Consider the following 27,935-nt stretch of genomic DNA (forward strand, 5'->3'; position numbering starts at 1 on the left):
CTGTACGAAATGTGGGATATTAGCTGATGAGTTCTTCTGGAAAACAAAAACAAAACCAAAAAAAGGACACCAATCGGTTTTACACTTCGAAGCCAAACTCGACCTCCAAAATGGCGGTCCGGCTAATACTGATCACGTGATTGGGAACTTTTTGAAAGAAGGCGCTCGCTCGCGCGTCTCGACGACGATTGATCACGTGGCTGCGGTTTATTGTTAATGATACGAGCGACCACTAGGTGGTGCCACTTCCGCAATAACAGCCAACAAACGAGTACGATTGCACTGTTGTCCATTGGAGGGCTGACAAATGGCGTCTGCGTGAAACCGAGTAAAGCGCTGAATTCTTTGAATTGGAATTTCAAACTGAGTAGTACTGTGCTAGCTTTCTTCATCCTTCTCATCACCACCAAATGACAAAAGGCTGCTTGCTGTTTTTCCCCGCTTTCTTTTTGCGTAGTATTTTGCTCCATCCCCTTTGAAATGTAATGTGTTTTTATTTTTTAAATCTATTTTTTCACTGAACACGAGATCACTTTTAGAATTTTGATGCTGATTAGACTCGCCTGTGGTTTAATTCTGGTGTGTTATTTTTATTATTTGCGCATATACTTTGTATCATTCGTTCTTTGAGGAATAATCAGTTCGGTCTCCTGCTGATGTTCCTCCACACGCACGCCGCTTTTATTGTGAAATCAGACCGGAAGTGGCTTGCTCTCGAGCCAATGCGCTCGGCAGCTCGGGTGAATTTTCGAGCACTCGCCATACAGGTGCGCTGGGGCATCCGTCGATCGGCGTTGGAAGTGCGTGAGCCTTGCAAATGTGACGTCGTGCGCGCGGACGGCGACTCGGCGCGTCCCCGCGGCCGACTGGCTGGCTGGCTGGCTGGCACGCCGTCAAGGAGCAACACACCGGCGACGGCGACGGCTCCCGTTTTCTGCGTTGACGTCGGACGCTCCCGTCGACAAATGCGAAGCATCACGAATGTTTAGTTGTTCCTCGCGATTGTGCAATGTAGCTCGACAGATGTGAGGCGCCACATCTGCAGCCTACAGGTCTGTACGGCAATGTGACGCATGTGCATGATATAAATCCCATCAGCCGGAATGCTTTGCTCCGAGATTCCCATAAAACGCACTTGATGTTGACTATGTTGTCTGCGCAAGGCTCGCGGTAACATCGGTCACCTCGCTCCAACCTGAAGAGCGTCAACATTTCCTTCAGACTGAGGAGATGTGCACGCAGGATACAAGCGTTTCTGAGATCCAACTGGATCTCAGAAACGCTGAACTCAGCATTTGTTCACCAGTGCACCTTCCTGTCATGTGTTTCTTTTGTGTTTTTTTTTGTTGTTTTTTTTTACAGCAAGTCCGCCTGTTGAGGAGGAGCTGCCGCAGATCCTCGTCGACATCTGCCACCTCGGGCACCGAAGGCGCTGAGCTAAGCCGATGACAACGTTCTGGGCACGTATTTGACGGACAGGTGGTTCTCGGTCTAGTCCGGAAGGGACAATGGCTCGCCCCGGTTCGGGCTTGCTGCCGCCCGCGAACGGACTGGGCTACCCTCCCCAAAATCTGGCCAGGGTGGTGGTCTGGGAGTGGATGAACGAGCACGGGCGCTGGAGGCCCTACAGCGCGGCGGTGTGCCACCATATTGAGAACATCCTCAAGGGGGACGCCCGAGGAACCGTCGTTCTGGGCCAGGTAGATGGCCAACTGTCTCCATACATCATCGATCTGCAGTCCATGCATCAGTTTCGACAGGACACGGGTAAGCGACACGACAGTTGCACAAAAGGAGGTCGGGAAGATGTCGTCGTCTTTCGTGCCCAGCGTCCGAAAGCGCATGCGGCTCGGAGGCGTGAACGCGACGGCGTGCGGCTCGTCCGTCCGTCTCAACGCGTCGGCCCTCCGCGACCGAGGACGCTGCGAAAAAGTCGGCCGCGATGAACTTCGACTCAACCATAACGAGGGTTGACACGAAACGTTGAGGCGGCCATGCTTCCCGTCTCAGGCGCTAGTGTCACATATTAAGACGTTTGAATAATATCCTCATTTTTTGGGGGGGAGCGTGCTTTGATATCGTCGTAGTTCAATAATTCATGCGGCGCCACTTCTCAAACGGAAGAGAATAAATTGAGGGAAAATCTCCAAGCGCTTTCGATGCACACCTGCAAACGGCGAAATGAGAAGTGGGCTTATACATCACAGATGTTGTTGACAAAAAGCTTGCTGTCACCGTTGTCTCACAAAAAGTCAACAAAAAAGGGAAGCTACTAGTAACTGAACGTTGTAGTTTGAGTTCACAACACATGGGTACTGAACAGATGAGTTACAGTGACGCATTTTGGACTTCTATCCTACGAGAGAGAAAGTCGTTGAAATGGGATGTGGATCTCTAATTAGGAAAACGCCGCTTCCTTGGCAAATGATGTCACGTCAACTCTCTTTGGGACTGATTAAAAGCAAGCTTTGATGCGTCAGCCGCACAAGTCTTGCGTAACCTTCCGGGGGACCGACGAGAGTCCGCCGTGTCCCGGCCTGCTTTGGGACTTCGGAGTCGGCGGCGACGCCCGCGTGAAAAAGGTGCCAGCGATCATTTATTTATTCCGAAGTGTCGCCGGCACGCCGCGACCTCGCCGAAGGGCGCCGTGTCGGAGGAGAGCCGCATTGGCCAGGTAAGTGCGTCCTGGAACTCTGAGCAAAGTTCTCTTCTCAAATCCATGCGACGTGTTTGAAGTCGTCCTAAAAATGGGATTTGGTTCGCATAGACAAGTACTGTTTGATCTGTTTTGAATGTTCCTTTTATGTGTGGAATGTGGCTCCATTTGGAAGCGAGTAGCGCATACCATGTGGCCCATCGCTCTGACAACATGGACAAAGATGATAATAAAACGCCGTCATAAAAGTACACCACATCACTTCAAAGCAAATTCCAGTCAGGGTTAGCCTTTGTTGCCTTTTTTTTGGGGGGGGGGGAAATGTGGCCATGATTTTTCTCTCCTTTTGTTGCCCGACTCCACCGAAGCGAGTTGCACTTTGCTGTTGTCCCAATCCACGGAGCCGAGATGGATTACGAAGACGTTCCCACCAATGTTGAGTCTTGTCTTCTAGATCACTTTGCGGGGTACGTCATTTCAGGAAATAGGCCTATCAACGCGGAGGGCCAAAAACAGGAAAACCGATTTCTTTCTCTGAGATCATTCCGGGATCTCGCATCGCATCCGAGGAGCGATACAAAGAGACGCGCGTGTGCGTGCAAGGTGACCTCGCTGCCCGTTGATCTGTGCGATGTCAATTTGCACACGTTCGCTGAAGCTCCGGAGCCGCGTACGCGTGCAAACGACAACCGTAGCCGTCTTTACAGAGGTCCTTCCCCGTGTTGTCCGTGACATTGTTGGTCAAAACAGGCCACTTTTTATTTGGAAAGAAAAATGTTGAAATGTATTACTGCAGGTGTCCTGCGAGCGTAAACGCATTATTCCGGCACACGAAACAAGATTCCGGCCCACTGTAGCACCTTCGACTCTATTGAGAGTCGTGCGCATCCTCAGTGTGACTGTGTGCGTGTTCTCGTCATGCGTGTTTGTTTGCGCAGCCTATAAATTCCGCTCCGTGTCATTGACTGGTGTAGCTCCCTTGCTAACGCAAAGAAAAATCTATAAAACGCTACGATTCTCCTCTGACACCCTAGAAACCTTTGCTATGAGAGTCACATGTCTTCTCATATTAAACACACGCTTGCTGTTTGTTGCTCTGTCGGAGGAAGAGGGGGCATCCAGGTCAGCACGGCTGTCGAGGGGGTCTGTCGTGCGGGCACGTTACTGACTGACGTCGGCGCAAAAGCGCCAAGCGTGTCTGTGTTGGCCGCGAGATCGGCCAAGCTAGCCATTTTTCGGGCCGCGAGCGCCCGTCGTCGTGATGTTCTGTGCGTCACCTTCCCCCGCACGGCCGGTACAAACCTGTCACGCGAAGGCCCGACGGACGGCGGCAAGATCGCCCGCTCCCGTCTCCCCTTTGCGCTCACCGTGTTCTCGCCGCCCACGTCTTACAAAATGTTCGACCGCGGCCCGGCTTCGCGAGCGTGAAGCGTGTTGCTGCGAAAGTCGAATGTTGTTGAATGTTGTCGTCGGATGCTCGGCTGATGCTTGCTGTCGCTTGCGTCGCGTCCCGATTTTATAGTGTAGTGGAAGAACCGTGAGGTTGTTTTTACTCGGCTTCAGCTGCAAGCCCTTGTAGGGTCTCCCTCCCTCACCTGTGATTTTGAAAGGAACGCCTGAGGGTTTGAAATGGTTTTCGCAGTTTCGCAAGTGAATGCGATGGTGGCTATTTTAATCAGAAATTATATGACAGCAAAATGTGTGGCACAGATGTTGTGGCGGGGTTTCTCTCTCTCTCTCTCTCTCTCTCTGGGAATCATCTGCAATGAGATGGTATTGACTTTGTGTAGTTCTCTGTACAGTTTATGACAAAGACTTGCCTTTGGAGTAATCCCCCCCCCCCAGTGCTTCATATACAGTACAGTTAGAGTTTTCTGCATAGTGTGGATGACTATCTGGCAGAAGGCAGTTTTGGGCTCAGAGCCAAGCAGAATTGATCTGTTCCGTTCCCTCGAGGGATGCTCGAACCTCTAAACACTTGTGTAGACTGATCCACTTTCACTACGCCCACTCCCACCTGCAAAAGACGCAAGCTTATCTGCCATAACCATCACGTACCCACTCTTGTGGCCTCCGTTTCACATCGCAGTTATTGCGTCGGCTTCCTGGCTTTTGTTTTTGCCGCGATGCGCCAGTGACACAAAGCAGAGAGACGAGCAAGTGTTCGCTCAGGAATGAATGACTGCCAAGTTGTCAAGGTGGAGCCAGAAAAAAAAAAAAGAAGGTGCAGGTGTTTTAAGGCTCCCTCAAATGCAATTACGAGCTGGCAGAAGGGTTGGCGTGATGAGACGTCGTCTGAGAAGGACGTTCTGACACTGCACGCGGGCAGCTGGAACTGTCATAAAAATGGCCTGCAGGAAATACGTGCGATCACCAAATTGTAGCTGCTGCCAAGATGAAAAGCCATCTCACAGCAGATAATGCTGATTTCAAGAGGTGCAATTTGATCTTTTTTTTTTTTTTTTTTTTTTTTTAAACAACAATTTGACAAGAGTTGACTCTAAAAGATGAGATTTAAGGTGATCAATTTCTTCAAAATAACTTAAGCGATCCCCCCCACCAGCACCACCTTGTAATGTACGAACTTTGTACTGCCTCGACTTGACGTACGTTTCTGGATGAAAGATTTTCACGAGAGGCTGGACTGGGGTTTATTTAGTATGTGTTGTCGACAAAAAATTGTTCCTTGACGGACACGCTCTTGTCGTTTTTCCAAAAAAGACTTTACAGAGAGGATTTTGTTTCCAATTCTCCGTTGCAGATTTATAGCGGAAGTAATAATGCAGATGCAACCTCGTGGAGGGGATGCACTTGGTGCAGACCGCCCTCGCTGTTCAGCACAAGTCCATCCGCACTCCTCGCTTGCCCACACTAATATTTATAAATCGTATCTCGCGTGGAAAAAATGTACATCTTGAGCTCCCACGTCGGGTATCTCCTTGCAGCTGGCAGTTCCTATAAACAATCCCAAGGGAGAGGATTCCCCAGATTTCCAGAAAGAGAGCGTTACAGTGGCTATAAGATAAGGAAAAGGCCGGCGGCATCCTTGAACATTTATCTGGTTGTGAGCCGCGAGCTGAACAAGTGGAGCGTTTGAAAATGTGGTCAACAACTTGAGCTTTGCATGAAGCATGAGTGATGCAGAAGCAGTATAAAGTACATAACAGTGCAGATGTGTGTCGAAGCCATTTTCGATGTTCTGTCTATTTTGAGGTTGCTGTTTTAATTGGCATTTTCAGCATACACACGGTGGTCTGCCATGTCTGTGGAGCGCGATGCATTGATTTTTAAGCGAATCACCCCGGCTTATGAGAATGGATCCCATGTCGGTTCTGTGACTGTTCATTCATGCTGCTAGAAATAGTCCAGTCCGAGCCCGGTGAAGCGCTTCACTTTTAGTCCGATCGTCCTTTTAAATTCAAAAGGAGCTCTGTGTCCTTTCTCACAGATCATAAAGTCGATGGAGCATTCTTGCAAAGGCTGTAAGCGAGAAAGCGAGAAATATGCCTCATTTCATAAAAGTACAAAAAAAAAAAAAAAAGAAATTTCATCCGTAGCCTGCTAACAACCATTCCTCATGCTGATGGTGAAGTGGCGAAGACGTTCTAATGTTGCAAATGTCTGCTCTGCTTTGCTGGGAAACGGTTGTTGACCGTTTGAAATTGCTTGAGTACGGCGAGTACAATGCAGCAGATGATTGACGCAAGCTGTGCCTTAGTGTTTTGTTTTGGTAGTTTTCATGGAGCCCGGTATGTAGTAAATGTGCATGAACTATTGTGCTGGTCTGTGGGGGGGGGGGGCGCAGTAAAAAGTCTGTGTACATGTGAAAGGTCAGGTGCTGCGTGCATCAGCACCACATGGGTCAGAAGACAAGAATGCGCAGAAGCAGCTTCAAGATGCCACCATGTGTGCGTCCACAATGGGAAAAAAGGAAAATGGCCCTCGTTTGTGTATGTTTTTTTTTTTATTGACTGCACAACTCACTGTGACTATGTTCACTGTTGTGATTGACCTAGCAGAGGTACACTAGTTGTTGTTTACTGCATTGAAGACGAGGGCTTTGGCAGAATTGAAACGATGCTTCGTCGAGGCAATGCCGAAGTCGCCGTGGGCCAAACGCGCTGGCCGGATTCCACGTGGACGTGGACCGCGGTGCGCGGCGCTCTTGGCGGAGAGGCGGGTGGTGAGGATTGCGACTGAGGTGAGGAGAGGAGAGGAACAAGAGTGAGAGGTGGAGCGTTTTCCTGATGGGAAGTGACAGCCCAGGAGGAGGGAAGCATCATGACGCTGTCAAGCTGCGCACACGCGTGCAGCTTTTAACATGGGCTCATCTTCGTCACCCATACGTTGTACGACGAATGGACGCAAAAATCGGTTTCTCGTTCGCTTCCCCGATGGTATCCGAGGGTATCCGATAAATGATTCTGACTGTGGCTACTGTGGCTGAGGTCAAAAGTCAGAGCAGATCAAAGTCATATATAGCTGTTTTCTTTCTATCAGTTTCTCCCAACACGTTTGAATAAGATATAGTAGGCCTCTTTCTTTGACATGACTATAAGGACTTTGCACCGACTAAACATCGCTGTCCGAGCAATTGCTCTAGTTGCTTAGATTTATGTGGTTGATTGCTCTTTTATATGGCTTAAATCGTTTTTTTTTTTCAGGAGGGTTTGAATTCTGTCAGCTGGTACTTATCTTGAACTGGCCAAGTATGGTCTGTTGCACGTTTCTTCTGTCTGTCCACATCTGTATAACATTTAGTGACACAATTCTGCTCGTCTTCACTTGAGCGTTTCATTGGCTATATTCGACAGAAAGCAGATGTTCGTGGTGTCACGCGGGGCGCTTGTGTTCTATCAACGCAAGCGCCGAGTCTGACAGTCACACAAAGCGTCATTTGGCCGAAAACAAAAAGCCGCGCCGACGTAACTCAGGCTGCAATCATTTGAAGAGAACCGAAAGCACGTCGCGTTTTGTTTTGCTCTCGCTCTTGCGCTCTTGGCTTTGACTGCACAGCGGCACCGTGATAAATTGTGGAATCCAAAATGAAAGCCCGAGGTTCTTTTGAGAAAGTGTCATTGTCCCGGTGCGAGCGCTCGCGGTGTGCACATTTCACACTTGCTGGAAAGCATACGACAGTGCTGCGAACCGTGGCGCATTGTTGGCTCACGAAGCATTAAGCAAGGAAATGGAATTATTAAGGGTCGAAATTCTAATTGACAACGACAAATAAGATTTCGGCAAACTGCCAGATAAGCATTTGGAGTGACAAGGCGTGAGATGAGTCCAAAAACTACTTCTTTGCCCGCATACCCGACCGACCGTGCAAAAGCACTTCTATTTTGATTATTTGCCGGGAGAGCACTCAGCTGAATAGCGATGTAACCCCATCACGTTTTATTATTAACGACTAAGATTTATAACACCGGCTACTCAAGGTGGGTTTCAAGGCTGAAATTTCTATAACGTCTTTTTTTTTTTTTTTTTTTTTTTTTTGTTCCTCTTGTACGCATTCACCTAGACATAATGTTATATATCAGACAAAAACTGGCAAGGCAAAATGGGCGGTGAGGAATATTACCGCATTAAAAATATATAGTATGTTGATCGTGGACATCTCAGATACCTCAGGAAGAATAGGGGAATGGAGTATAATAGTACTTCATAATAGTTAATGTCGTGTTTCTTCCTTAGATCTGCTTTCATTCAAAAGAATGTTGACAATGAATGTGAAAGCAGAATTTCCATTTAAAAGGGCTCAGAGTGAAGTCATTGTGAATATGACAGCTTTTTTTTTTTTTAGACACAGGCCATTACATCGTAAACCTGATATTTAAATGTAGCTCTAGTCTCCATCGGAGAATCTTAACGTTCGTCACCAGTGGAGTTAAATGGCGCAATTTATGTTTGCGCTTTTGTCGCGGGGGTCTACTTGGAGTCCGAACAAGAATAGATTTGAACACTGACACAGCAAACAAGACCGTGAAGTCAATGGGAGTGTGATCAAGCTAATCTTGGCATGTAATACTTTGTTGCGTGTTCCAAAACATCATAACCTGCTTGGAAGCAGGAAAACGGTGTGGGTGCTGTACATTGCCTGAGGCCCAATTCATCCCGTAAATGTGCTTATTTCAAAGTCGACATCTCATCTTTTCAACGCTAATTAACAGTTTAGAATGATTTATTAATGACAGCACCATATTACGTGTCGCCAGTCTCCTGCCTTGAGAGCTTGTGGTCATCGGTGTGGTGTGCAATGATTGTTTATTGATTTATTTCTTGTTTTTACCACATCAGAGCCAAAGTGTGAGTCTCCTCGCAGCATTAATAGTTCAACAGTTCAGCAACAGAGCTAATGCCATGCGTTGCATCTGGTGCGGTATTACAGCTTCAAGCTTCAAAAAAACGCCTATTGCAAATATGTTGCATATTTAAGACCCATAATTTGTTAGCCAACATCTACTGTCAGGAACATGACCGTGAATATATTCCAGATGCTGACTTGAAACCTCAAACAGCATGAATTCATATTGTTGACGTTACTCTGAGCTGATTCTCCTCAATTTGTGTGTGTTGTCAACTTGGCTGCAAAATAAATGAGCTAGACAGAGAGGCAATGGTTTTATAATAAATGTAACATTTGAATTGTTTAAGGTGTGATAAACTGATGGATAGGGCTTCACATAAGTCAAGACAAAGTAGGACAGATAGTTGCTTGACCCATTTGAAAATGTGACCGAAACATTCAACTCCGTGTGGTGAGCTCTCGTTGTTTTTGACCTCTCGTTCCAAGGGTCCGTTTATTTGCCGATCTGTTTCCTGTGATAAGACGTAGCAGCCAGGAAGCGGTCATGAACGCCAGAGGTGGTTAGACTAGCCAAATATTATACTCAAGTAAAAGGGTACTCTTACTTTAGAGTAATAGGACTCAAGTAAAGTAGTCCTCCAAATATTTACCGGAGTAAGAGTGAGAAAGTTCTCAGTGACAAGTAAAGCGGAAACTTAACAACAAAAATAACATTTGGAGAGCTTATTTGAAAAGGGCTCGATCAGGTGATGAGAGAAAGGAAAAGCCTACAACTTCCAAGAAAGATAAATCTGTATTTAAAAGCTATCGGCAGCCCGATCTTACGGTACGGGTTTATTGTTGCAGATGATTGGCGCACTCCAGCAACAGGCTCGCAAATAAGGCAACGGAGCCATCAAAACTGCCTCGGAGCGGCCGGCATGAAAAGACGAGCCTTTGGAGTTGTTGTTTTTTTTAAAAGAAATAAATAACATGACCTCGTTTGAAGAGAAACTTTTATTTGTTTGTACACCGGTCCGTGAAAATCGTATCAGCGCAGTCCTTGGTGCGAGTAAAGTTTGGGGACCTCTGATTTGGAGAACTCCCTCCTGCCTTGGAAACATCTTTACTGACATCACTGAAATCTTGCATCCTTCAGCCTCGGTCGGATATTTACTTCAGTGACTTGCAGACCGCGAGCGGCCTTACGAGCCACAATATGCACGATTCAAACGTGACGTATGGGTAATTAACTCTTTGAGCGCACCCGCCTCGATGACTGCGATTTTCGCGACTTCCAATCGTATAAGGCGGTTGCAAGAACATTTCACGAGCGGAGCCGCACAAGCTGTTCCTCAGCAACTCCGCTGTCACGTCTATAAGTCGACTTTGTGCTGAGCAGGCAGGATGCGACGCCGACGTACGATATGTCGTCCGTGCGCGAGGCCTGAAGTGGAATATAATGTTGTCACGTGCAGGCAAAAAAACTGCAACGAACCTGGATGAGGTGTGTGCGCGCGCGTGGTATTGACAGGATCGTGCTCGCAGTGCGGACTCGGTGTCGTCGTCGGATAATCATGTTGCAGTCCACGTGATGATCCGAGGAATACACATACACGGTTATTTCCTTTTGTCATGTGAATGTAAATTCGAAACTTATTTTGACATTGTCAAAACAGGCCTTGATTTTCTTTTCCCTTTTTGTTGCATGATATAAAATGCTTGTCTATCCTTTCGTTTGTTCTCTATTTGGCAGTGCCGCTTTCAAACTGGACCGGTTCCAGAATTAAAGAGCGCCGCTGTCATCAATTTGCCGGTGTCTGAGAAAAATATTGTTGGAGAATAAGCGAGCCTCATTGGTGCAAGCAGATCCAATCCCGTACATTTTCAAAAGTTGTCTGTTTCACACAAGGTTTAACGTGTGCAATCAATCACTGTGTCAAAATCTCTCACGTGTGCGTCTCGTACGCTTCGAGACGTTTTGTGAGACTTAGCTGAATGAAATGTGAAAAGTGATGCCGAAACAAGAAACCTGTTTTATTCCGACGCTGCCGATCTGTGGATTATAAGACCGAGTGACTGAAAATGTGCGTTTCTCTTCCGCCCCGACAAAGCGATGGCACAATAACGTGAGGGAGGACGCATGGCGCAGTGACAGTGAAATATGCGAGAGATGTGAATTCAGCCTCGCTCCTCGTCTCCTCAACACGCGCCTCTTTTCAGCCTTCGTCCGTGCGCAGGTAGAGCAGCGCACGCGCGTGATGACGCTCGTCGCCGTACCCGCACGCGGTGAGTCGGCGAGTGGCGAGGACAGTCACGCAAATTCTCAAGGTTAGTGCGGGGTCTGGTGCCTGGCTGCGCGAATGCAAATTATTGTTTGACACCGAAACCTGCGGATCGATTGCATGTAACTAGTCCGTTCTCGCTCACGCGAGTGAAGCCGGGCAGGGCATTTTTTTTTTTTGAACAGCACATTTCTGACAAAAGGCCCCACAAAGTGCCATTAACAAGACAATGTAAAAGCAAAGCAGCAATTTCAACTTCAAATTGCAAAAGTGCCAAATTCAAACCGACGTGGCGATGTCTGAGAGCTGCAATTGAAGATGTCTTCTTCTTTCTCCTCATTTTCTGGCAGCAGAATCTGTTAGGGAGACCCTTTCCTATCGCACTGTTACAAATCCTCACTCCAGTTTGTCCTTCTCTCTTCCAGCTCTGCTGGTTTTCTGTACTTTCTTACGCTCTTCTCCTCTCGTGCTCCTTTTCTTCCCCGCTCTGCCAACCATAACCATGACTTCGGCTTTGTGCGTCCATCATGTTTGCGGACAAAGACAAAATGAAGCCTTTGGGAATCCAAGTGGCAGCTCGCTCTCGTGGTACATGGTAAAGTGCTGCAAATGAATGTGTCATAGCGGCATAGAAAATGAGCTTTAACGCGCGATTGTGCATATGTGAGCGAAGAGCAGGAGAACTGTGATATTGCAACCTACAATGCTGTTAAAGCAGCTTAATGCCGACTGTCATCCTCATTATTAGGGTCTCTGATCTCAGCTTGGTTGTTAATGAGCAGCTAAATGCTCGCGGAACATTTTTGACTGCGCCGGTACAACGATGGCGGCTTATGAACGGAGAACTTGCTGTTCAGCGGTATATGCATTCAATAATAATCTCCCCTCGTGATTTACAATGACTGATTTGTTTGGGGCAGGTGTTTTCTCTCAGTATGTGTGTGATGTATTTTTAAGTGCCAGGCAGCATTCTGTTTCTTCATCCTCTCTTCCAACTTGGATTTATCAGTCTTTTTGGAAAGTGCTTTTTCTTTGCCTCCTGCCATGTGCACTGTTTGCGTTATGCGCAAACCTCTTATGCACCTCAGTTATTTTAGTTACAAGCAACTCACATAAATTGTCACATTTATTATCTAAGTTGAGTGCAATTAAGTTATGACTCTGTTTTCATAAAGTACAATATTATAAAGTGCGATTTTGGGGGAGAGGCTGGAACGGATTAATGGCATTTCCATTTCTTTCAATGAGGAAAGACGATTTGAGATGTGAGTGTTTTGAGTTGCGAGCGGGGTCAATGAAAGCATTGAATTAAAGAATTGCAGCTCATGCTCTTGTTTAAGCCGGCCGGCCACTATTGGTGGAGCGAACCATTTTTGAGGCGGTCGGTTGCTGGAGCTGCATTTTGTACTTTGAATTGAAAATGTCTCACCGCACTTGAAGAGGCTTAACGGAGCCTCCGAGAACTTCGAAATGTTAAGGACATGCAGCGTCATAAAGGTTGCGATCACGGCACTTCTCGCTTGGCCGTCGGGGATGCAAAAGGCCTTGACGAGGTCATACGGGCCTTACCTGACTGACCAGACATTTTCTCCTCGTCCAAGAGTTGAGCATTGTTTGAGCAGGATGGCGTCCGGCGAGTGGAAAATGTGAGACGGCGCCGGCGCTGGTGCACAGCCAAGAGAGGCTGTGGAGGGGAACGCTGACAAGTTGGCTGCTGGCAGCCTGCTCAGGGAAAAGGCCAGAGTTAACGTTCACATGCAGTATACTGCGCTATCTGTGACACTCGCCACTGTGTACCCGCGCCCCGGGAACAGCTTCCATTACAACACACTCATTTAATATAGTTCCCCATTTTCAACTGCTTTAAAATTGACATTTTCGTGAGGAAAAGCGCCACTCGTGCCACCGTCCACTTGGGCTCTATTCCGTCGTCCTCGGCTATCGCCGAAAGCAGTTGCCGCCGCACCTGGCGCGGGCGTCCGGCTCTCGCTGTGGTCAGTTACACACGTTACACTAACAACGCTATGATGATGATGATGATGAGGCATTTGGAAGTGTTTGAAGCACGTGAACTCCGACTCAAAAGACGATTCATTGCTTTAAATTTGGGGGCCGCAGGCAATTGCCTGTGTTTGCCTCGTGGTAACTTTGACCCTGGTTACGAAAAGTCACCAATAGGATGATTATCGCGCTTGCGTGCGGAACGTACAGCGGTCTCTTTTGAATACATTCACGTGGGCTTGTAATTATCTTGACAACGGTTTCTCTAATGCACAGTAAAGACCTCGTTAGACTTCCCATTTTCACATTTAATAAAATGCGAGCCGATAGATTGAATTAGCCGATGGGCAGAGTAAATGTGAAGATGTTGAAAACGGAAGGCCTTTTTCCGTTCCCGTTTGAAGAAATGCTTGGATGGGTTTGATGTTTTTATCCCAACCATGTCAGAAGAAAAACGGTAAGCCTCAGTGACTTGTGACCTTCCAAATGCACTTTTGGATGAATGGATTAAAAAAAAAAAAGAAAATCCCACAGACGAACTCCAGGATGTTGTTGGAAGTCTTACTAACAGCGAAAGCTGTTGTAGCTGCAAAGGGGGCCCAATTCGGTTTTATTTTCTATTTCCACCGAATGTCGCAATACCTTTTGTATGGCGGATATAAAGTGTATGGCATCTGTTTTCATTTCTTGCAGCTGACTTGTGAGGTTGCTCAAGGATGTTCCACTTGCATTCTTCTTGTTCAGCCATTCAGGAGCAATTTAGACGTCGGTCGGTGCCAGAGGAAGACAAACTGGAAGCGCACTTGGCCTCCGGCAAGGTTTTTCCTCCGGCTGAGACCCGGAAGGGCCGCCGAGCTCTCCCTGAACCGCCTTGGCCCTGAGTGGCAGTGGGGTTCGAGTGCCTCCGTGGAGTCTGACGAGGCAATACATCACACAGCTCGTACTCGCTTGATCGGAAGCCGAGGGGGAGGGGGAGGGCAGGAAAGATGGCTACTAAAATCTCACAGCCCCAGTCAGGAAGTGGACACTTTCGCTCTGTTTCCTGTTAGGAAGCACACGAAGAGTCGCCGTGAGAACGTCAACAACTCATGTTTGGATTTATTTTATTTTTCTGTGGACACAGCTGTAAATTACAGCGGCAAAAACGAGCGCCCTTGAAGTGTTCATTAAACGTCAGTTCGTCGCGTCCCGCTGTTACAAGTTGAAAATATTTCAGGATTAAAGGGCACAGCAAAGAATATATATTTAAAAAGGGAATTGTTTTGTTTTGTTTTTGTTTTTGTTTTTTGTCAGGAAGAAAAAGAACGCAAGTCCAGATGCGACCAAACATGCAACGTACGTGTGCGTGTTTCCGAGCGGCTCAAAATGAAATTAGCCACGCGGATGAATCCTTGCAGCAGACACACAAGTTCACATTGCTGTTGATGCCGATGCATTCAACATCTGCAGCCCATACGTAGTTGCTAAAAGAATGCTGCTGTTGTGTGTTTTTTTTTAGTTTTTTTTTTTTTTTTTTTACTCATTCTCAATCTCATCAGGCCATGCGCACACTCCCATCACACTATTATCGGCTCAGTTGCAGTTAACCCGTATGGGAAAGGAGGGAACACTTGCAGACTTGTTAGGGATCAACTTTCCCAAGTGACCACAATACTGCGGCGTTGTAATGGGCGGGTGTGCTAAGTGACCATGAGTAGTTAGTTGGGCATTGGTGCTTGGCGTTGGAGAGTCTGGAGACTTGAGAAAGCAGAGGATTGTGGGCATGATGTCCGTTTCTCTGAATATTTGATGCTTCGGCTCAGCCTCTCGAGCTTTTTTGGAGCTTACACAAGGTTGTTTTGTGACGAGCTAGCTGAAACAATGTGAACCACAGATCTAATGTGACAATTAGTAATATACGCCTTGAGCCTCGCAGATATTTATGACAAAGCAATCTTCGTTAGCAGTTCAAGTTCCTGCCTCAGCACTTAATTCATTTCCGAATTGGATTGAGTCGAGTTTGAATTGAGGTTAAAATAGCAATTGCACTTCTTTTTAAGCATGACCTTGCTAACTGAAATCATCGTTTAAATTTCCCATCTGCTTGACGGCTTCACAAAATACAAATTGTACCTCTAAATGTTCAAATGATCCGAAGATCAGCGATTACGGAGCATTTTCCCTCATTTCAAAAATGTCAAGAATATTCATCACAGGCCTTTTTATTATTATCAGTTTTAATATTTTTGGGGGGAGTATTTATTCAGCAATAAATCAGTAAATGGTGCATCTTCATGACCGAATTCAGGCACGAAGTGGGTATTTGTGAAGGATTCCCGTTCCAATTTTTCATTGTTCGGCCTTGACGGGGGTTTGCACTCTGCGAAGTGTCATTTTAGTTGAAACGGGGACTATCCTGATGTTCCGTTTCAACCCTTTCTTGGGTTTTCAGGCACCATGAGGCCAGTGCAGAGGAACTTCTACGAACCGTCCTCCGCTCCGGGCAAAGGCGTGGTGTGGGAGTGGGAGAACGACAGTGGCTCCTGGACGCCGTATGACATGGAGATCTGCGTGACCATCCAGAACGCGTACGAGAAGCAGCACCCGTGGCTGGATCTGACCTCTCTGGGCTTCTCCTACCTCATCGACTTCAACGGCATGTCTCAAACCAACAAGCAGAGCCAGCGCAAGCGGCGCCTTCGGCGGCGTATGGATCTCGCTTACCCGCTCATCATGGGTTCCATCCCCAAGTCGCAGTCTTGGCCCGTGGGAGCCAGCTCCGGCCAGCCTTGCTCCTGCCAGCAATGTATCCTGGTCAACAGCACGAGAGCCGCGTCCAATGCGATCCTCGCCTCCCAGCGACGGAAGCTCCACGGAGGGGGGGCAGGCGGCACGGGCGCCGCAGGAGCCCCGACGGCCGTGCGGCAGAGCAACACCTTCGCCGGAACCGCTCTTTGGTCTCCGACCTCGTCGGCCACTAATAACATCGGTGCGGGAGGTGGGCGAGCCAAAGACGAACAGGTGCGGGTGCCGTCGTCCCCGGCCGACTTTCCCGCGATGTCGTCCCATGGCCACAACACCCTCGCCGTCAACGGACAGAACAACCTGAACCGACCGGGCGCTCAGCGCATCTCTATGGCCACCCCGAGAGGAACCATTCCACCGGGGTAATGAGCTAAGTTTTTGAACTCTCTTATCCTTTCGTTTCTCTGTACTGTTCGGGTTCACATGCTGATCAATGCTTCTGCAGAAAAGCCCTCGAGTCTCCCATGTGTGCATCTGACATGGTTGCTGCTCAATAATGAGCTTACGTGGGCCCCCAGACGCTGGAAATACTGCAGCTCTTTCTCTTGCTTCTCTTTGGAACACATTTGTTAGAATCACACTGGGCCGTTGCAGCACGGCTTGCGGAAGCGTCATCGTCTTCACGGTTTCGTTAGTTGCGTGTCTGTCGGGCACGACAGAGCGCACCGATTCTCAGGCGAGCGGCTCAACATACAGGATGCACGTGGTTTACGTACGCTCGCTCACTCAGACGCCAGAAATCGACGCGCAATGTGAGACATCACTTTTTTGTTTTCTTGCACACAGCAGAATATAGAAAACACAGATTCTTGGAACCTTGGGGATTGTATTTTTTTTTTGATGAGTTGCTCTTTTACGGTTCAATCAGATTATTCCGTTATGAGCACATGCTTCTTTTATTTCATGAAAAGTTGCGTACAAGAGCTATATCAAAAAGATGCCCACATTTTGCAAGTAATCCAAATCAAAAGATGCCCACATTTTGCAAGTAATCCAAATTAGAAAACACCCCAATGAAGTATGTGTACGTACAACAAATATAGAATGAATTGGCAATGTCACAACCAAGCAATCTTTGTCAGAGTTTAAACTGTTGCTAAAGCACTTGCTTTGAATCTCATTAGCTTGTGCAAGTGCACCCAATCAAGCACTGTACCTATAATCAATGATGAGTGTGACCCTGATAGTCTTCCCATTGTCTTGGAAAATCGCAGTCTGCGAATCGCGATGCTCGTTTGGGGAGATTGTGTTGCCCCGAATTGCTACATGTTTCTATGCAGAAATATTTGCGGTTTGGCCATCTGCTTGCTTGTGTCAACAAATTAGTTTAGTGGACATACCGAGACCAGTATCTCACCACCTGCCTTTTATATGCCGCTCCGAACAGTGGCTCGTAAAACAGAACAACAGAAGCACAAAGACTCGTTGAATGCTTCACTGTACGCAAACTGTATTTTGTTCATGGGTAAACATCCCTGAATAGGATTTGTAGCTAGGGCGAACGAAGGAGGAGTCCCCTCCGGTGAGATGTGGAGTGAGACGGGATGAAAGTCATTTGCAGGGCCGAAATACAAGACGGTGTGAGATATGATGCCTTTTCTACAGCAATGCTCGGTTTTGGTTGGCAGTCAGCGAGATCTTCATTTGGCAATGTTTATTATTGGCGGTGTTGAACTGCACTGAGAGAAATTTCACACACGCTTGGACGAGTTGAATGTGGTCCACCCAGTCAGGTGGGACTGAATTGCCCTTATGACGTTATTTTGAGGTTAAGACCCGTCAGCAACATATCGGGGGGGGGGGGGGGGGGGGGGGGGGGGGGGGGGGGGGGGGGAATTATGAACGAGTCCGTTTTTGGACCGGTGAACTTCGTTTCAAATTTAGAATTATGAACGATGAACTGAACTATTTCGTTTTTCGAACAATGAACTGAACTTTGAACTAGTTCAGGTAGAAAATGAACTTTGCCAACACTGATCCTGTATTTCACGTCGCAATATATATTGGCGGTTTAAAAAAAAAAAAAAAATGACAATGTCCTTTTTTCTTATAGTGTGCAGCCTTTAGGCCGTGTTATCTGTGTGCGCGTGTCAAAACTCTCAAAGCGTGTCTCATCGCATCACAACTGTTTGATGTGGTGAAGAGCAAGTGACATTTTAACCTGAGTGCTTCTATTGGTACGTGGAGCGCAACCAGCGGCGATTCTTGGAATTGAGGACCATGTTTGGTGGTCCTCATGGAGGACTTGGGGATCCTTCAGCGCCATGGAGTGTCAATTTTTGTTTTACAAATAGAGGTTTCGTTTCTCTTGCAGGGTTCCTGCTCTTCCAGTCAAAAACCTGACTGGGTCTGGACCAGTGCATCCAGCGCTAGCAGGTCGGCTCAGCTATAATATTTCCTTTGTGGTGATCGTATTGCGATACCACTCGAGATCATTTTTCAATTTTTCTGTGTGTGTGTATTTGTGTTTGTTTGTGTGTTGTTACATACGCATCAGGTATGACCGGTATCCTGATGTGCGCTGTAGGTCTGCCCGTTTGCCTGACCCGTGCACCAAAGCCCATTCTGCACCCGCCGCACATCAGCAAGAGCGATATGAAGCCTGTGCCGGGAGTCAACGGTATGCGACGCAAGACCAAGAAAAAGCACCTGAGGAAAGGTAAGAACAGGAGTTGACGGTTGCATTGGGACATCCCTTGGAGGAAAATGTCAATTCAATCAAATGTTGCGTTTATTCCCAAAGGGACCTGTCTTCTTACGTAGCTTGTACACGATGTGCACACACACGTGCACTTGTGAGGCAGTCTAATCTCTTTCAAACCAAACCGTTGACTCCCCTCCCTCCAGCATCCCTAGGAATGTCGCAGTGTCGCCCTCAAGGCTATCAAATTCAACCCGTGAACCTTCAGCATTGCAGTTCTGCTTAATCAAGAAGACTATTAATTCATATTCATGGGTAAAAAAACAAACAAACAAAAAAAGTGTGACTGTTAACAACTATGTGGCATGACATGCAGGCCAGCAGCAAGGTAGATTGGAGGTCAGCACGTGTGCCTCACAGTCTTGAGGTTCCGGGTTAGAATCTCGACTCCAGCCTGACCCTAACCCTTCTCCCGCTGCACTGGCTCGCTCCCACATTCCAAAAAGACGCCTGGTTGGTTCGTTAAAGCCTGCAAGATGGATGGACACGCGGGGCCAAACAAGACAGCCGGCAGCCAGCTAACTTTTCTTCTCTTCAGCTGGGCTGAGAGCAGTTTACAGGCCTGAATGAAAACGGGTCAATGGAAGCCATGGAAACTCTGAACCTCCCAAGGGAGTCTTTGTCCTAATTGATCAGCGAGACTTCCATCCCTCGCCTACGCTGCAATTGTCCTCTTAGTCAGCCCTCTCATTGCTCGTTGACCTTTACTACCTTGAGGTAGAAGTAGTGAGGTGAGGTTTGGTTTTTATCTATGTCACTAACAGGATTGTGCCAAAACTCTAGGCTTGTATTTTGTAAAAAAAAAAAAACACATTACATCTGTTTGGTTTTTATTCACAATTTTCATTTAGAACAACAAAACAACAACTGTTTGTGGTTGATCCAATTCAATATGATACACATGCCACCACAACTGTACTCGTGTCAAAACAAAAAAACGTCAGACAGTGGCTATAATGTGTTAGCGTTCATCGCTTTCTATCTGGCTGCACCGAAAAAAAAGACACATTTTCTTTGGGGGGGGGTGTCCTGGAATGGCATCAGGGGTCTGCTGTGTCGATGTGCTCCCAGCCATGCTACACTGGGCGCACGCATACAAGAATGATCTGTGCACGAGTTGGATGATGCCGTCTTCGTCTGAACGCGAACACTCCTGAGGTCGTGCGATACGGAGTTTAACCAAATATTTTCCGGTAAACGTACATCGCACGGGACTTCCACATATGTTGCAGGACACCACCAAATCTCGCCAGACTTCATCTTTGTGATCATTAAAAGAAACTGCAATGGATGAACTCCTTAAGTGTTTCTTTGACTTATTTGAGTTATTTTGCCACCACAGAAGGGTACCAGAGATTTGCAAAGCGGAGGAATATAAAGACTATAGAAGTGGAACTATACAGAATATTCTTTCCAGTCATCTTTATTCCATACTTAGGTTGTGTCTGTCTGTCTATTACTGTATATTGATTTCTCTTTTGTACGACAAGGGAAAACCCCAGAGGATGTTGTCCGAAGATACACGGACAAAATTAAAGTGGCACCAGATGAGGTAAAACGCACACACATTACGCAGGTGCGAAAGTATGAAAAAGTACACCGTTATGAAGAATAGCAGCTGAAATATTGTGTTTGGCTTGCGCAGGACTGTACCATCTGCATGGAGAGGCTGGCCATGGCGTCAGGCTATGAAGGCATCCTGCAGCACAAAGGCATCAAGCCAGAGTCGGTGGGCAAACTTGGCAAGTGCGGCCACATGTACCATCTGCTGTGCCTGGTGGCCATGTACAACAATGGCAATAAGGTGGGTAAAAGCTTGGGAGCCAGCCGTTGTTATGATGTCACTCTCGAGGGCTCGAATTACAAACGCGCACCCTCTTTCGGCTTGACCGGGCGCCACGGAACCGGCAGATGATCCAACTGCGCAATTGTTCCACGCAGATGGGGATCTCGACGAGTCTCGTCGGATCGCTCGTATCCCTCTCGAAAGCCCGCTACTGGGACTTTGCAAGAAGTCATTATGGATTCAGCTCATTTTGGTGCAGTTGCATGAAATATTAACAATGCCCCTCCTTGCTTGAGCAAAAGCAGAAAGTGCAAGCACATTCATTTGTGCAATCGTCGGGACTAATTCGAAGAAATGGACTTCACACGCAGATGTTTTACTTTGTTGTTCCACAAAGATGGAAAAATAAATAGGCAAATGTAAAGACCATTTGTACAAAGTTACTAATGTGTCACAATACAAGGGGGGTAGGGGAAGGGGGGCACAAAGCACACAAAAAAGAAAACATTCTTACATGCTGCAATAGGAGAAAAAAATTGGCTGATTTTCATTGGCTGCCTGCCGTAGCGCAACATCCACAGGTGCTCTGTCTGATGAGAGGCGTCCTCTTGCTCGGTCTCGAATGTGGTGTAATCTGCAATGATTGGCTAATACTTCAAGTATATCGGAGGGGGGGTGGGGGGCAATGACGAGGTGACCTTTTTACGCACATTTTGTCCCAAGCAGGATGGCAGTCTGCAGTGCCCAACATGCAAGACCATCTATGGGGAAAAAACAGGCACGCAGCCTCCTGGGAAGATGGAATACCACGTCATCCCCCACTGCCTGCCCGGCTACGCCGACTCCAAGACCATTCGCATCGTCTACGACATTCCTGCAGGTGTCCAGGTCAGAATGATCGGCCCTCGCTAATCCATCTTGCTTTTTGTGCTCTGATCCACCGGCTTTCTTCTTCTAAGTCGCCGGCCTTACTGCAGCTGCTTTATCCGCTTAAGTTTGATGATTGGTGTACCAAGGTGAGCCGTCTTCTATGTCTCACAGTTTAGGATTAAGACTCTGAACCAAGAAGATTTTTCGACATTATGGAAAATAGCATTGCGTTGATCATTTTGACTCATCTATTGCTCATTTAGTCATGTGTTGAACACTGAAATGTTGAATGATGTCCATTTTTTTTGCGGCTTGTGCTTAGAACACTCAGGAGAATGGAAGGCTGCCTATTTGGTCGTGACGCTCCGGCGGTGCTAGAAAATGTTCAAATGACCTTTGAGAGCGGCAGCCCTGCTCAGCTGGCACGTTGGCACAGCAGCCACAAGCTCGATAGAGACTCCTCCAGCTCGGACTGCGAAGCCGGTGTAGCGTCATCCTTTGTTCGCCAACCTCCAGTTTTTGGCACTCTGCTTAAAAACTGTTTGATATTTACTGATACATATTTGGATAAGGGAGTTATTTAAAAAAAAAAAAAAAACATTACAATGCTACACTACGTCACGGTTTCAACACCAACACTTTTTCCGCTGTTATCGATAACAACCCATTCGGGGTCCAAGAAAACGCAATTCGCTATGAGATGCTGCATAAGCGCTGTCAAATAAAAACTGATCTGATCACACATTTCATTGTCTGAGTCTGCGTAAAATAGCATTTTCCTGGTTAAAACCGGGTGAAATGTTCTTGATCAAAACACGTTGCTGTTACTTACAGCTTCAACCCTGCATGTACAGTTCATTCAAAAACGTATCCAGAATATTTAAAAGGCTCACTGAGAAGCACATTTGTATCCATTTATATCTGCTACCGCTATCAAAGCCATCAATATGATATTTGTCAGAAAAAAACATCTCCAAAGAATACCTAACCTATCATAACAAATATCTTTCCTAAATTCAATTGACAGGATTTCTGAAACCCACTGTGGAAAAGAAATCATCAGCGGAAGTAAATGGTGCTTCTAACGATCCAGCATCTGAACACATGCTTGCAGACAACTGTACAAACATTAAGATTTGTCCATTTGCAGCCATCACAGTGATTTGTGAGGAAACAATTCCATTGTAAATGGAATAAAAGGTTGTTTACTGTACGTTTCAGACCAATGAGCACCCCGACCCTGGGAAGAAGTTCAGCGCCAGAGGATTCCCCCGGCAATGTTACCTGCCAGACAACGACAAGGGCAGGAAGGTAAGCAACCCCCCACCCCAAAAACATATCTATGGATTGAAACCTTGCTGGAGAATTACGCCTCCCTCCGCCATAATAAAACAAACCTGAAATGTGAAATTGCTTCACAGCCCAACTTTATCATGACAATAATTCCTCGCTATATCGCCATTCACTGCTTGCAGATTCAGCGTATCGCATGTTTGTTTTTGTTGATTAGTGTACCGTTAGCTTTATTGGCTATTTGATTTTAATGCGGCACCTAAGGACAAACGGGCTCTTAGTTTTTGCAGAAACACAAACCATACTGAGTCATCTCAACTCATACATTTGGTAAATCACCAAGCTGCTCGAGGATACAAAGAACACGACCGGGACGCCACCGTCAGAGTTGAGTGAAATAAGTTCACAAATACCAACCTTACCCCAACGCATCGCTAATATATACACTCGCAACAATATGGACAGGAACACACGCAAGTAAAGAGCAACATTAAGCTTGATTTTTCCCCAGCTACAGTAATGTAGTTAAAAACATCACTGCAAAGAATTCTGGGAAACAGCAGGATCTGCCAGCCTTACTTCCCATAATGCTTTGTGCTGAGTACATCGCCAGGACCGTCACTGTGAAGCAGAGGGCCAATGCTTAAGGCGGGAAATAACACGTGTACATCGCGTCTTGGTGGATTGTTGTTAAGTGACGTTAACCACCGCACCGACCTATTGCGTACGTACTCGTGTCGTAGAATGAATAGAATACCTGGAACTCTCTGAAGTATCACTATTGGCCTTTAATTGCATATATTAAACTTTGAAATCTGTATAAATACTACAATAAATAATTGGTCACTACTTCACGGTACTACTACTTCATCTATTGCGGCAGTTTTCTGGACTAACCCCCGAAATAAACGAGGCATTACTGCACACATTTATGGTGGTAATGATACAAATATCTCAAGGGGGTTCAAATACACTACTTACCAATACTCCTGGTATGAACTTCAAACACCAAGCCCCTCTGTGCCCCCCAGGTTCTCAAGCTGCTGATCACAGCCTGGGACCGACGGCTCATCTTCACCATCGGCACTTCCAGTACCACAGGCGAGTCCGACACCGTGGTGTGGAACGAGATCCACCACAAGACCGAATTTGGCTCCAACCTGACTGGCCACGGTTACCCTGACCCCAACTACTTGGACAATGTCCTGACCGAGCTGTCGGCCCAGGGAGTCGGCGAGGACAACCTGAAGGACTGAGAGCTTCCTGAGCTGGTTGGCAGGAACACAACCAATCATGCGCTGCTGTCTCCTAGGAAACGGTAACGCCGGATGAGCGCTCTTCACGCAGCACGTTACTCTTTACTCCCTCTGTATGGCAAGGCAAGAGCGACAAACAAAATGATTTGTTGTTTTTGTTTTTTGTCTTGATTATCTCTTGCATCATGCCCGGAGCGTGTATGCGTCCTCAGAGACTCGGGGCACATGCTCCGCGTGGGCGTTGCTGCCAGCAAACGTGTCACTGAGCTCTTTTTCCAGTCAAAGCGAAGCATCCGCACTTGTAGCGCGACAAGGAGGCGTGACGAGGCCAGATTGCACGGCCCCGCCAACACTGCATAATGAATCTTGAGTGAATTGCTGCAATAAGTTGAGGTGCCGATGAAGCTTTTCTCACTTCAGAAGACAAATTGTAAGAAAGAAATATCATTTTTATTAAGGACTTGCTTCTCCCTTGTTTAGTCAACACACGGTGAGACTTTTGTGCTTTTCGAAGAAGTGACGGTAATTTGGCTTGACGTTGTGCCGCGTCATTGAGGCAAGGGCTAAAGAGAGTGTGTTTTGTCGTACATTAAATAGATTCCAGTGACCCAAGAGCTATGAAATATGATACATTGTTAACCTTTGCGGGCTGCCTACGAAAGGAGCTGTGAAATAACCTAGCGGACTCGCTCTGAAATGTTCGGAACGTTCCATTGCCACGTTCCAAGGCTAAACCCGTTTGTTTTGTTGCCACTGATTATGCTGACCTGTTTGCGCGTGAAGCCCCACGCTAGCATCGGCTCAAGCGGAGGAAAATCTGGCTTCGGGTCTATCCATCATGCCGCCATGCACGAGGGGGACGGTGTGACCGCGTGCGCCGAGGAGATCCGTCTTGCGACTCTCAACTCTCCCGTGAGGTCATCGGCCGGAACACGCCGCGCCGGGCCGCTGCGCTCCCTCGGCGGGGAGCGGCGAGACACCCCACCTTCTCGGTTCGCGTCCTCTTCGTTAGCAGCGGCAGACGTCCTTCCAGGAAACATGCAAATGAGGCTTTCTCGCAGCGGCAGATGCATCAGAAGCAACTACATTATTTAGGTTTCTCCCCTGTAAGTTTTTCTCTTTCCCCTCGGAGATGTTATGCCCAAGAGCGTATTTTTGTCTTCTTGAAGTTCCTTGCTGGGGATCTTCATGTTGGTTTTTTTTTTTTTACTTGGAGATGAAAGCTAGGTCAGTGCTGACTTTCCACAAAAGCGTCTGATCATCTTTAATGAGCTGGGATGTTGATGTAAAGTTTTTGTGGTGCGAATCTTGTCTTCCACGGCAATTTGAGGCAGCAGCTCTGCTTGGTAGTTTAGATTTTGAGAAAAGTCCTTCGTGGCATCTTAAACATTGTTTTGTATTGCTAAATCATCTTATAGTACAATGGGGGGGGGGGGGGGGGGGGGGGTTGACAAAGCTGATACAGCCTACATTTCAAGTTCAGTTTGAGTGTACGGTTAATTTATGTTTATACCTTAACGCACTTTCCCATGAACGTAGTTATACAGAAGCAGATGTCAACATAATACATAAATTCTGACAATATTGTCAGTTTGTCTGTATGACATGTTAATGGACGTCGAATATAATAAGAAGTGTTAGTGTATGCTACTGTCCGTATCTTCATGTGGAACGTGTGTAGTTTGACTTGAATAAAAATAGTCCGTGTATCTTCATCATTAGCGGGCTAGCCGAAACAGCATGAGCTTCGTCATTGTCCTTCAGTCAAATCAGCAAACAATTGGCTGCAGATATTTCTACTGTTCGATTATCAAAAAGCAGCCACAAATGAGTTGGAATTGGAAATTATTTTTAAAGGCCCTGAAAAGCTTCTTTTTTTCTTATAATGTACTGTTGGCAACTCTGCAATTGTGTGAAATATGCAAATGAACAATGTGTAACTTTGGGCTCTGGAGCGGCAGGCCTGCAGCTACTTCTGGTCCCTCCAAATTCAATACGGCCCGCTGCCGTGTTGCCCGCATGCCAGTCAGGCAAAATGTCTGTGTGACTATTGTGTCTGCTAACAAGTGGCTGGAGGTCACCTTGTAAGGCAACAAACAAGCCTGTCGTGCATTCTGATGGTTTCAAGTCTTGTTTTTTTCCTCTCTTTTAAGCAAAAACTGTTTTCTCTTGGGGTGGGGTGGCGGCTGTCTGCCTTTTTGCTGCAGTTAAAACTTATTTACAGCGTTGTTAAGCTATTGGATCATGGCGAGTGGGTGCGCCACATTCGAAGAGATTTGATGTATTTGCGCTATAAAGGTAGCAGATGTCAACTAATCATCAAACGTTCAGGGATTATTTCATGCTTAAGGGAGAACACATGATTTTGAATTATGGTTCTCCAATTCTACTCCCAAACATCTTTCGAGTTGAACACACCTTTTGAAATGTATTTGGACCGAAAGTGAATCTTTGTTGTTGTTTTTGTTTTTTTTCCCGTTTCCTTGGCGACTCTTCTTTCGCTCTCGGTGTCCTGGCCTCATTCAAACTTGATGACACAGTTGTTCCTGTCTTTATATGCAAAAATATCCGTCGAAACAAAGCTTTTATCCTTGAAGAATTGGAACGTACGCGGTTGCTGCATGAAATGCATTTTTTGAAAGATGTATTATTTTTCATCCATTTGGTGATCATATTTACACCGCTGGTCAATTTAGTCTTCACGTAAGCGAACATGCATGTGTTTTGCAAAATAACCCGTGACTGTGAGGCAGACATGCGAGCCACATGTCACCGCGTTGCATAACATGGTTTATGACTATTTCAACTTCATTCGAATCTTATTAAGTTGGGCAAAATCAATTGCTTTCACTTTCGGAGGCCTAAGCAAGTCAGATCTATCAGGGAAATGTCCACGTTGAGTGAAGTTGAATGAACTCGAGAAATCCAAACGTTTGCTTCTTGAACGTTGTGTCGGCCCTTTAGACTTTCAGGTGTGTACAGACTTCTCAAAAGGAAAGGGACATAATAATGGAGTTTGGTTTGTCTAAGCAACCGAGAGAGATGGCGTTTATGCAATTTACTCTTTTCGAGATGTTAAAACCTGATTTATTTGTAGCAAGGACAGTGATTTTGGGCTCAGTTGGTGTTTTCCTCGTGAGGTACCTCACTCCTCTTGTCTATAACAAAAGCAGACATGTACATGTTGGAAAGCATATATTTTTGGAGGTTTTTTCTGATCGATGATTGTCTTTGAGATAACGATGACATACAACCTTTTTCCTTTTGAATCGAAGTGGGAAGTCAAGACGACGGATCGTTCTGCGCAACATGTAGTATTTACACCTGTAACCAAAAAGTCATAAACGTTGGATGCTTATTGTACGCCTCTTTAAAATATACCTAAAACATTGTATGGCTATACTGTCTTGGTATCTCTTTGTCTCCGAGTGTGTACTAATCGTGCGTTTTTGTAAGACGAAATCATAGGCCCGTGTCCTTTAAAGAGAGCGTAATGTTCTTCCCGAGATGCAGGCGGACCAAAGCGCGAGCTACTTGAACGGCAACGCGTATGAAATCATCGCAAAGCTCCTCTTTCGAAAAGGTCGCGCAGATGATGATGTCATTTCAGCACCGTGCGCCGCATCTTGCCTCGGCGCATTTTGGTTTTACACGAGCGAGGGAGAGATGGCGTTTGACTGATTTCGCCGCTCTTTTTCGACACGTACGACAGGCTTACGGGTTTAATTGACATTTTCCGTTCCTAATTTTGTGGTGCGACCTCACCTGAGCAGTTTTCTTGTTCACAAAGACGAAACTGCAATGAGCTAAAAGAGACAGACTATGATTTAACTATAAAGGGCTTTTTAATCAATAATCAGTCTTTATTGAGTCGTGTTGACCTTGTTGCATGTTTGTGTCTCTCTTGTGGACAGAAATGGAAAAATAAATGTGCCCTCAATGGGGATGATTTTGTTTCACCTTTGTCACCTTGACCTTGATGTTGTATTTCTTTATTTGTCTTATTTGTCTTCAGTG

The 27,935-nt window shown here is 46.5% G+C and overlaps 1 protein-coding gene across 6 annotated transcripts; it reads left to right on the top strand.

The window, feature by feature from the left end:
- Positions 1-322: 322 nt before the first annotated feature.
- On the top strand, positions 323-27,892 carry dtx1 (deltex 1, E3 ubiquitin ligase). 6 transcript variants are annotated; one of them, XM_061671395.1, is made up of 10 exons: positions 323-1,052; positions 1,363-1,767; positions 15,660-16,374; positions 18,327-18,388; positions 18,510-18,671; positions 20,204-20,265; positions 20,359-20,517; positions 21,226-21,387; positions 22,591-22,680; positions 23,694-27,892. In XM_061671395.1, exons 2-10 carry the CDS (start codon positions 1,509-1,511, stop codon positions 23,916-23,918), a joined length of 1,896 nt encoding a protein of 631 aa, XP_061527379.1. In that variant the 5' UTR covers positions 323-1,052; positions 1,363-1,508; the 3' UTR covers positions 23,919-27,892. The 6 variants fall into 6 exon arrangements, with proteins under 6 accessions (XP_061527379.1, XP_061527380.1, XP_061527384.1 ...); XM_061671396.1 differs by having other exon boundaries at positions 18,540-18,671; XM_061671400.1 differs by lacking the exon at positions 23,694-27,892 and having other exon boundaries at positions 21,692-22,676.
- Positions 27,893-27,935: the final 43 nt, after the last annotated feature.

The sequence above is a fragment of the Phycodurus eques genome, chromosome 3 (genome assembly GCF_024500275.1).
Source record: "Phycodurus eques isolate BA_2022a chromosome 3, UOR_Pequ_1.1, whole genome shotgun sequence".
Lineage (NCBI taxonomy): Eukaryota > Metazoa > Chordata > Actinopteri > Syngnathiformes > Syngnathidae > Phycodurus > Phycodurus eques.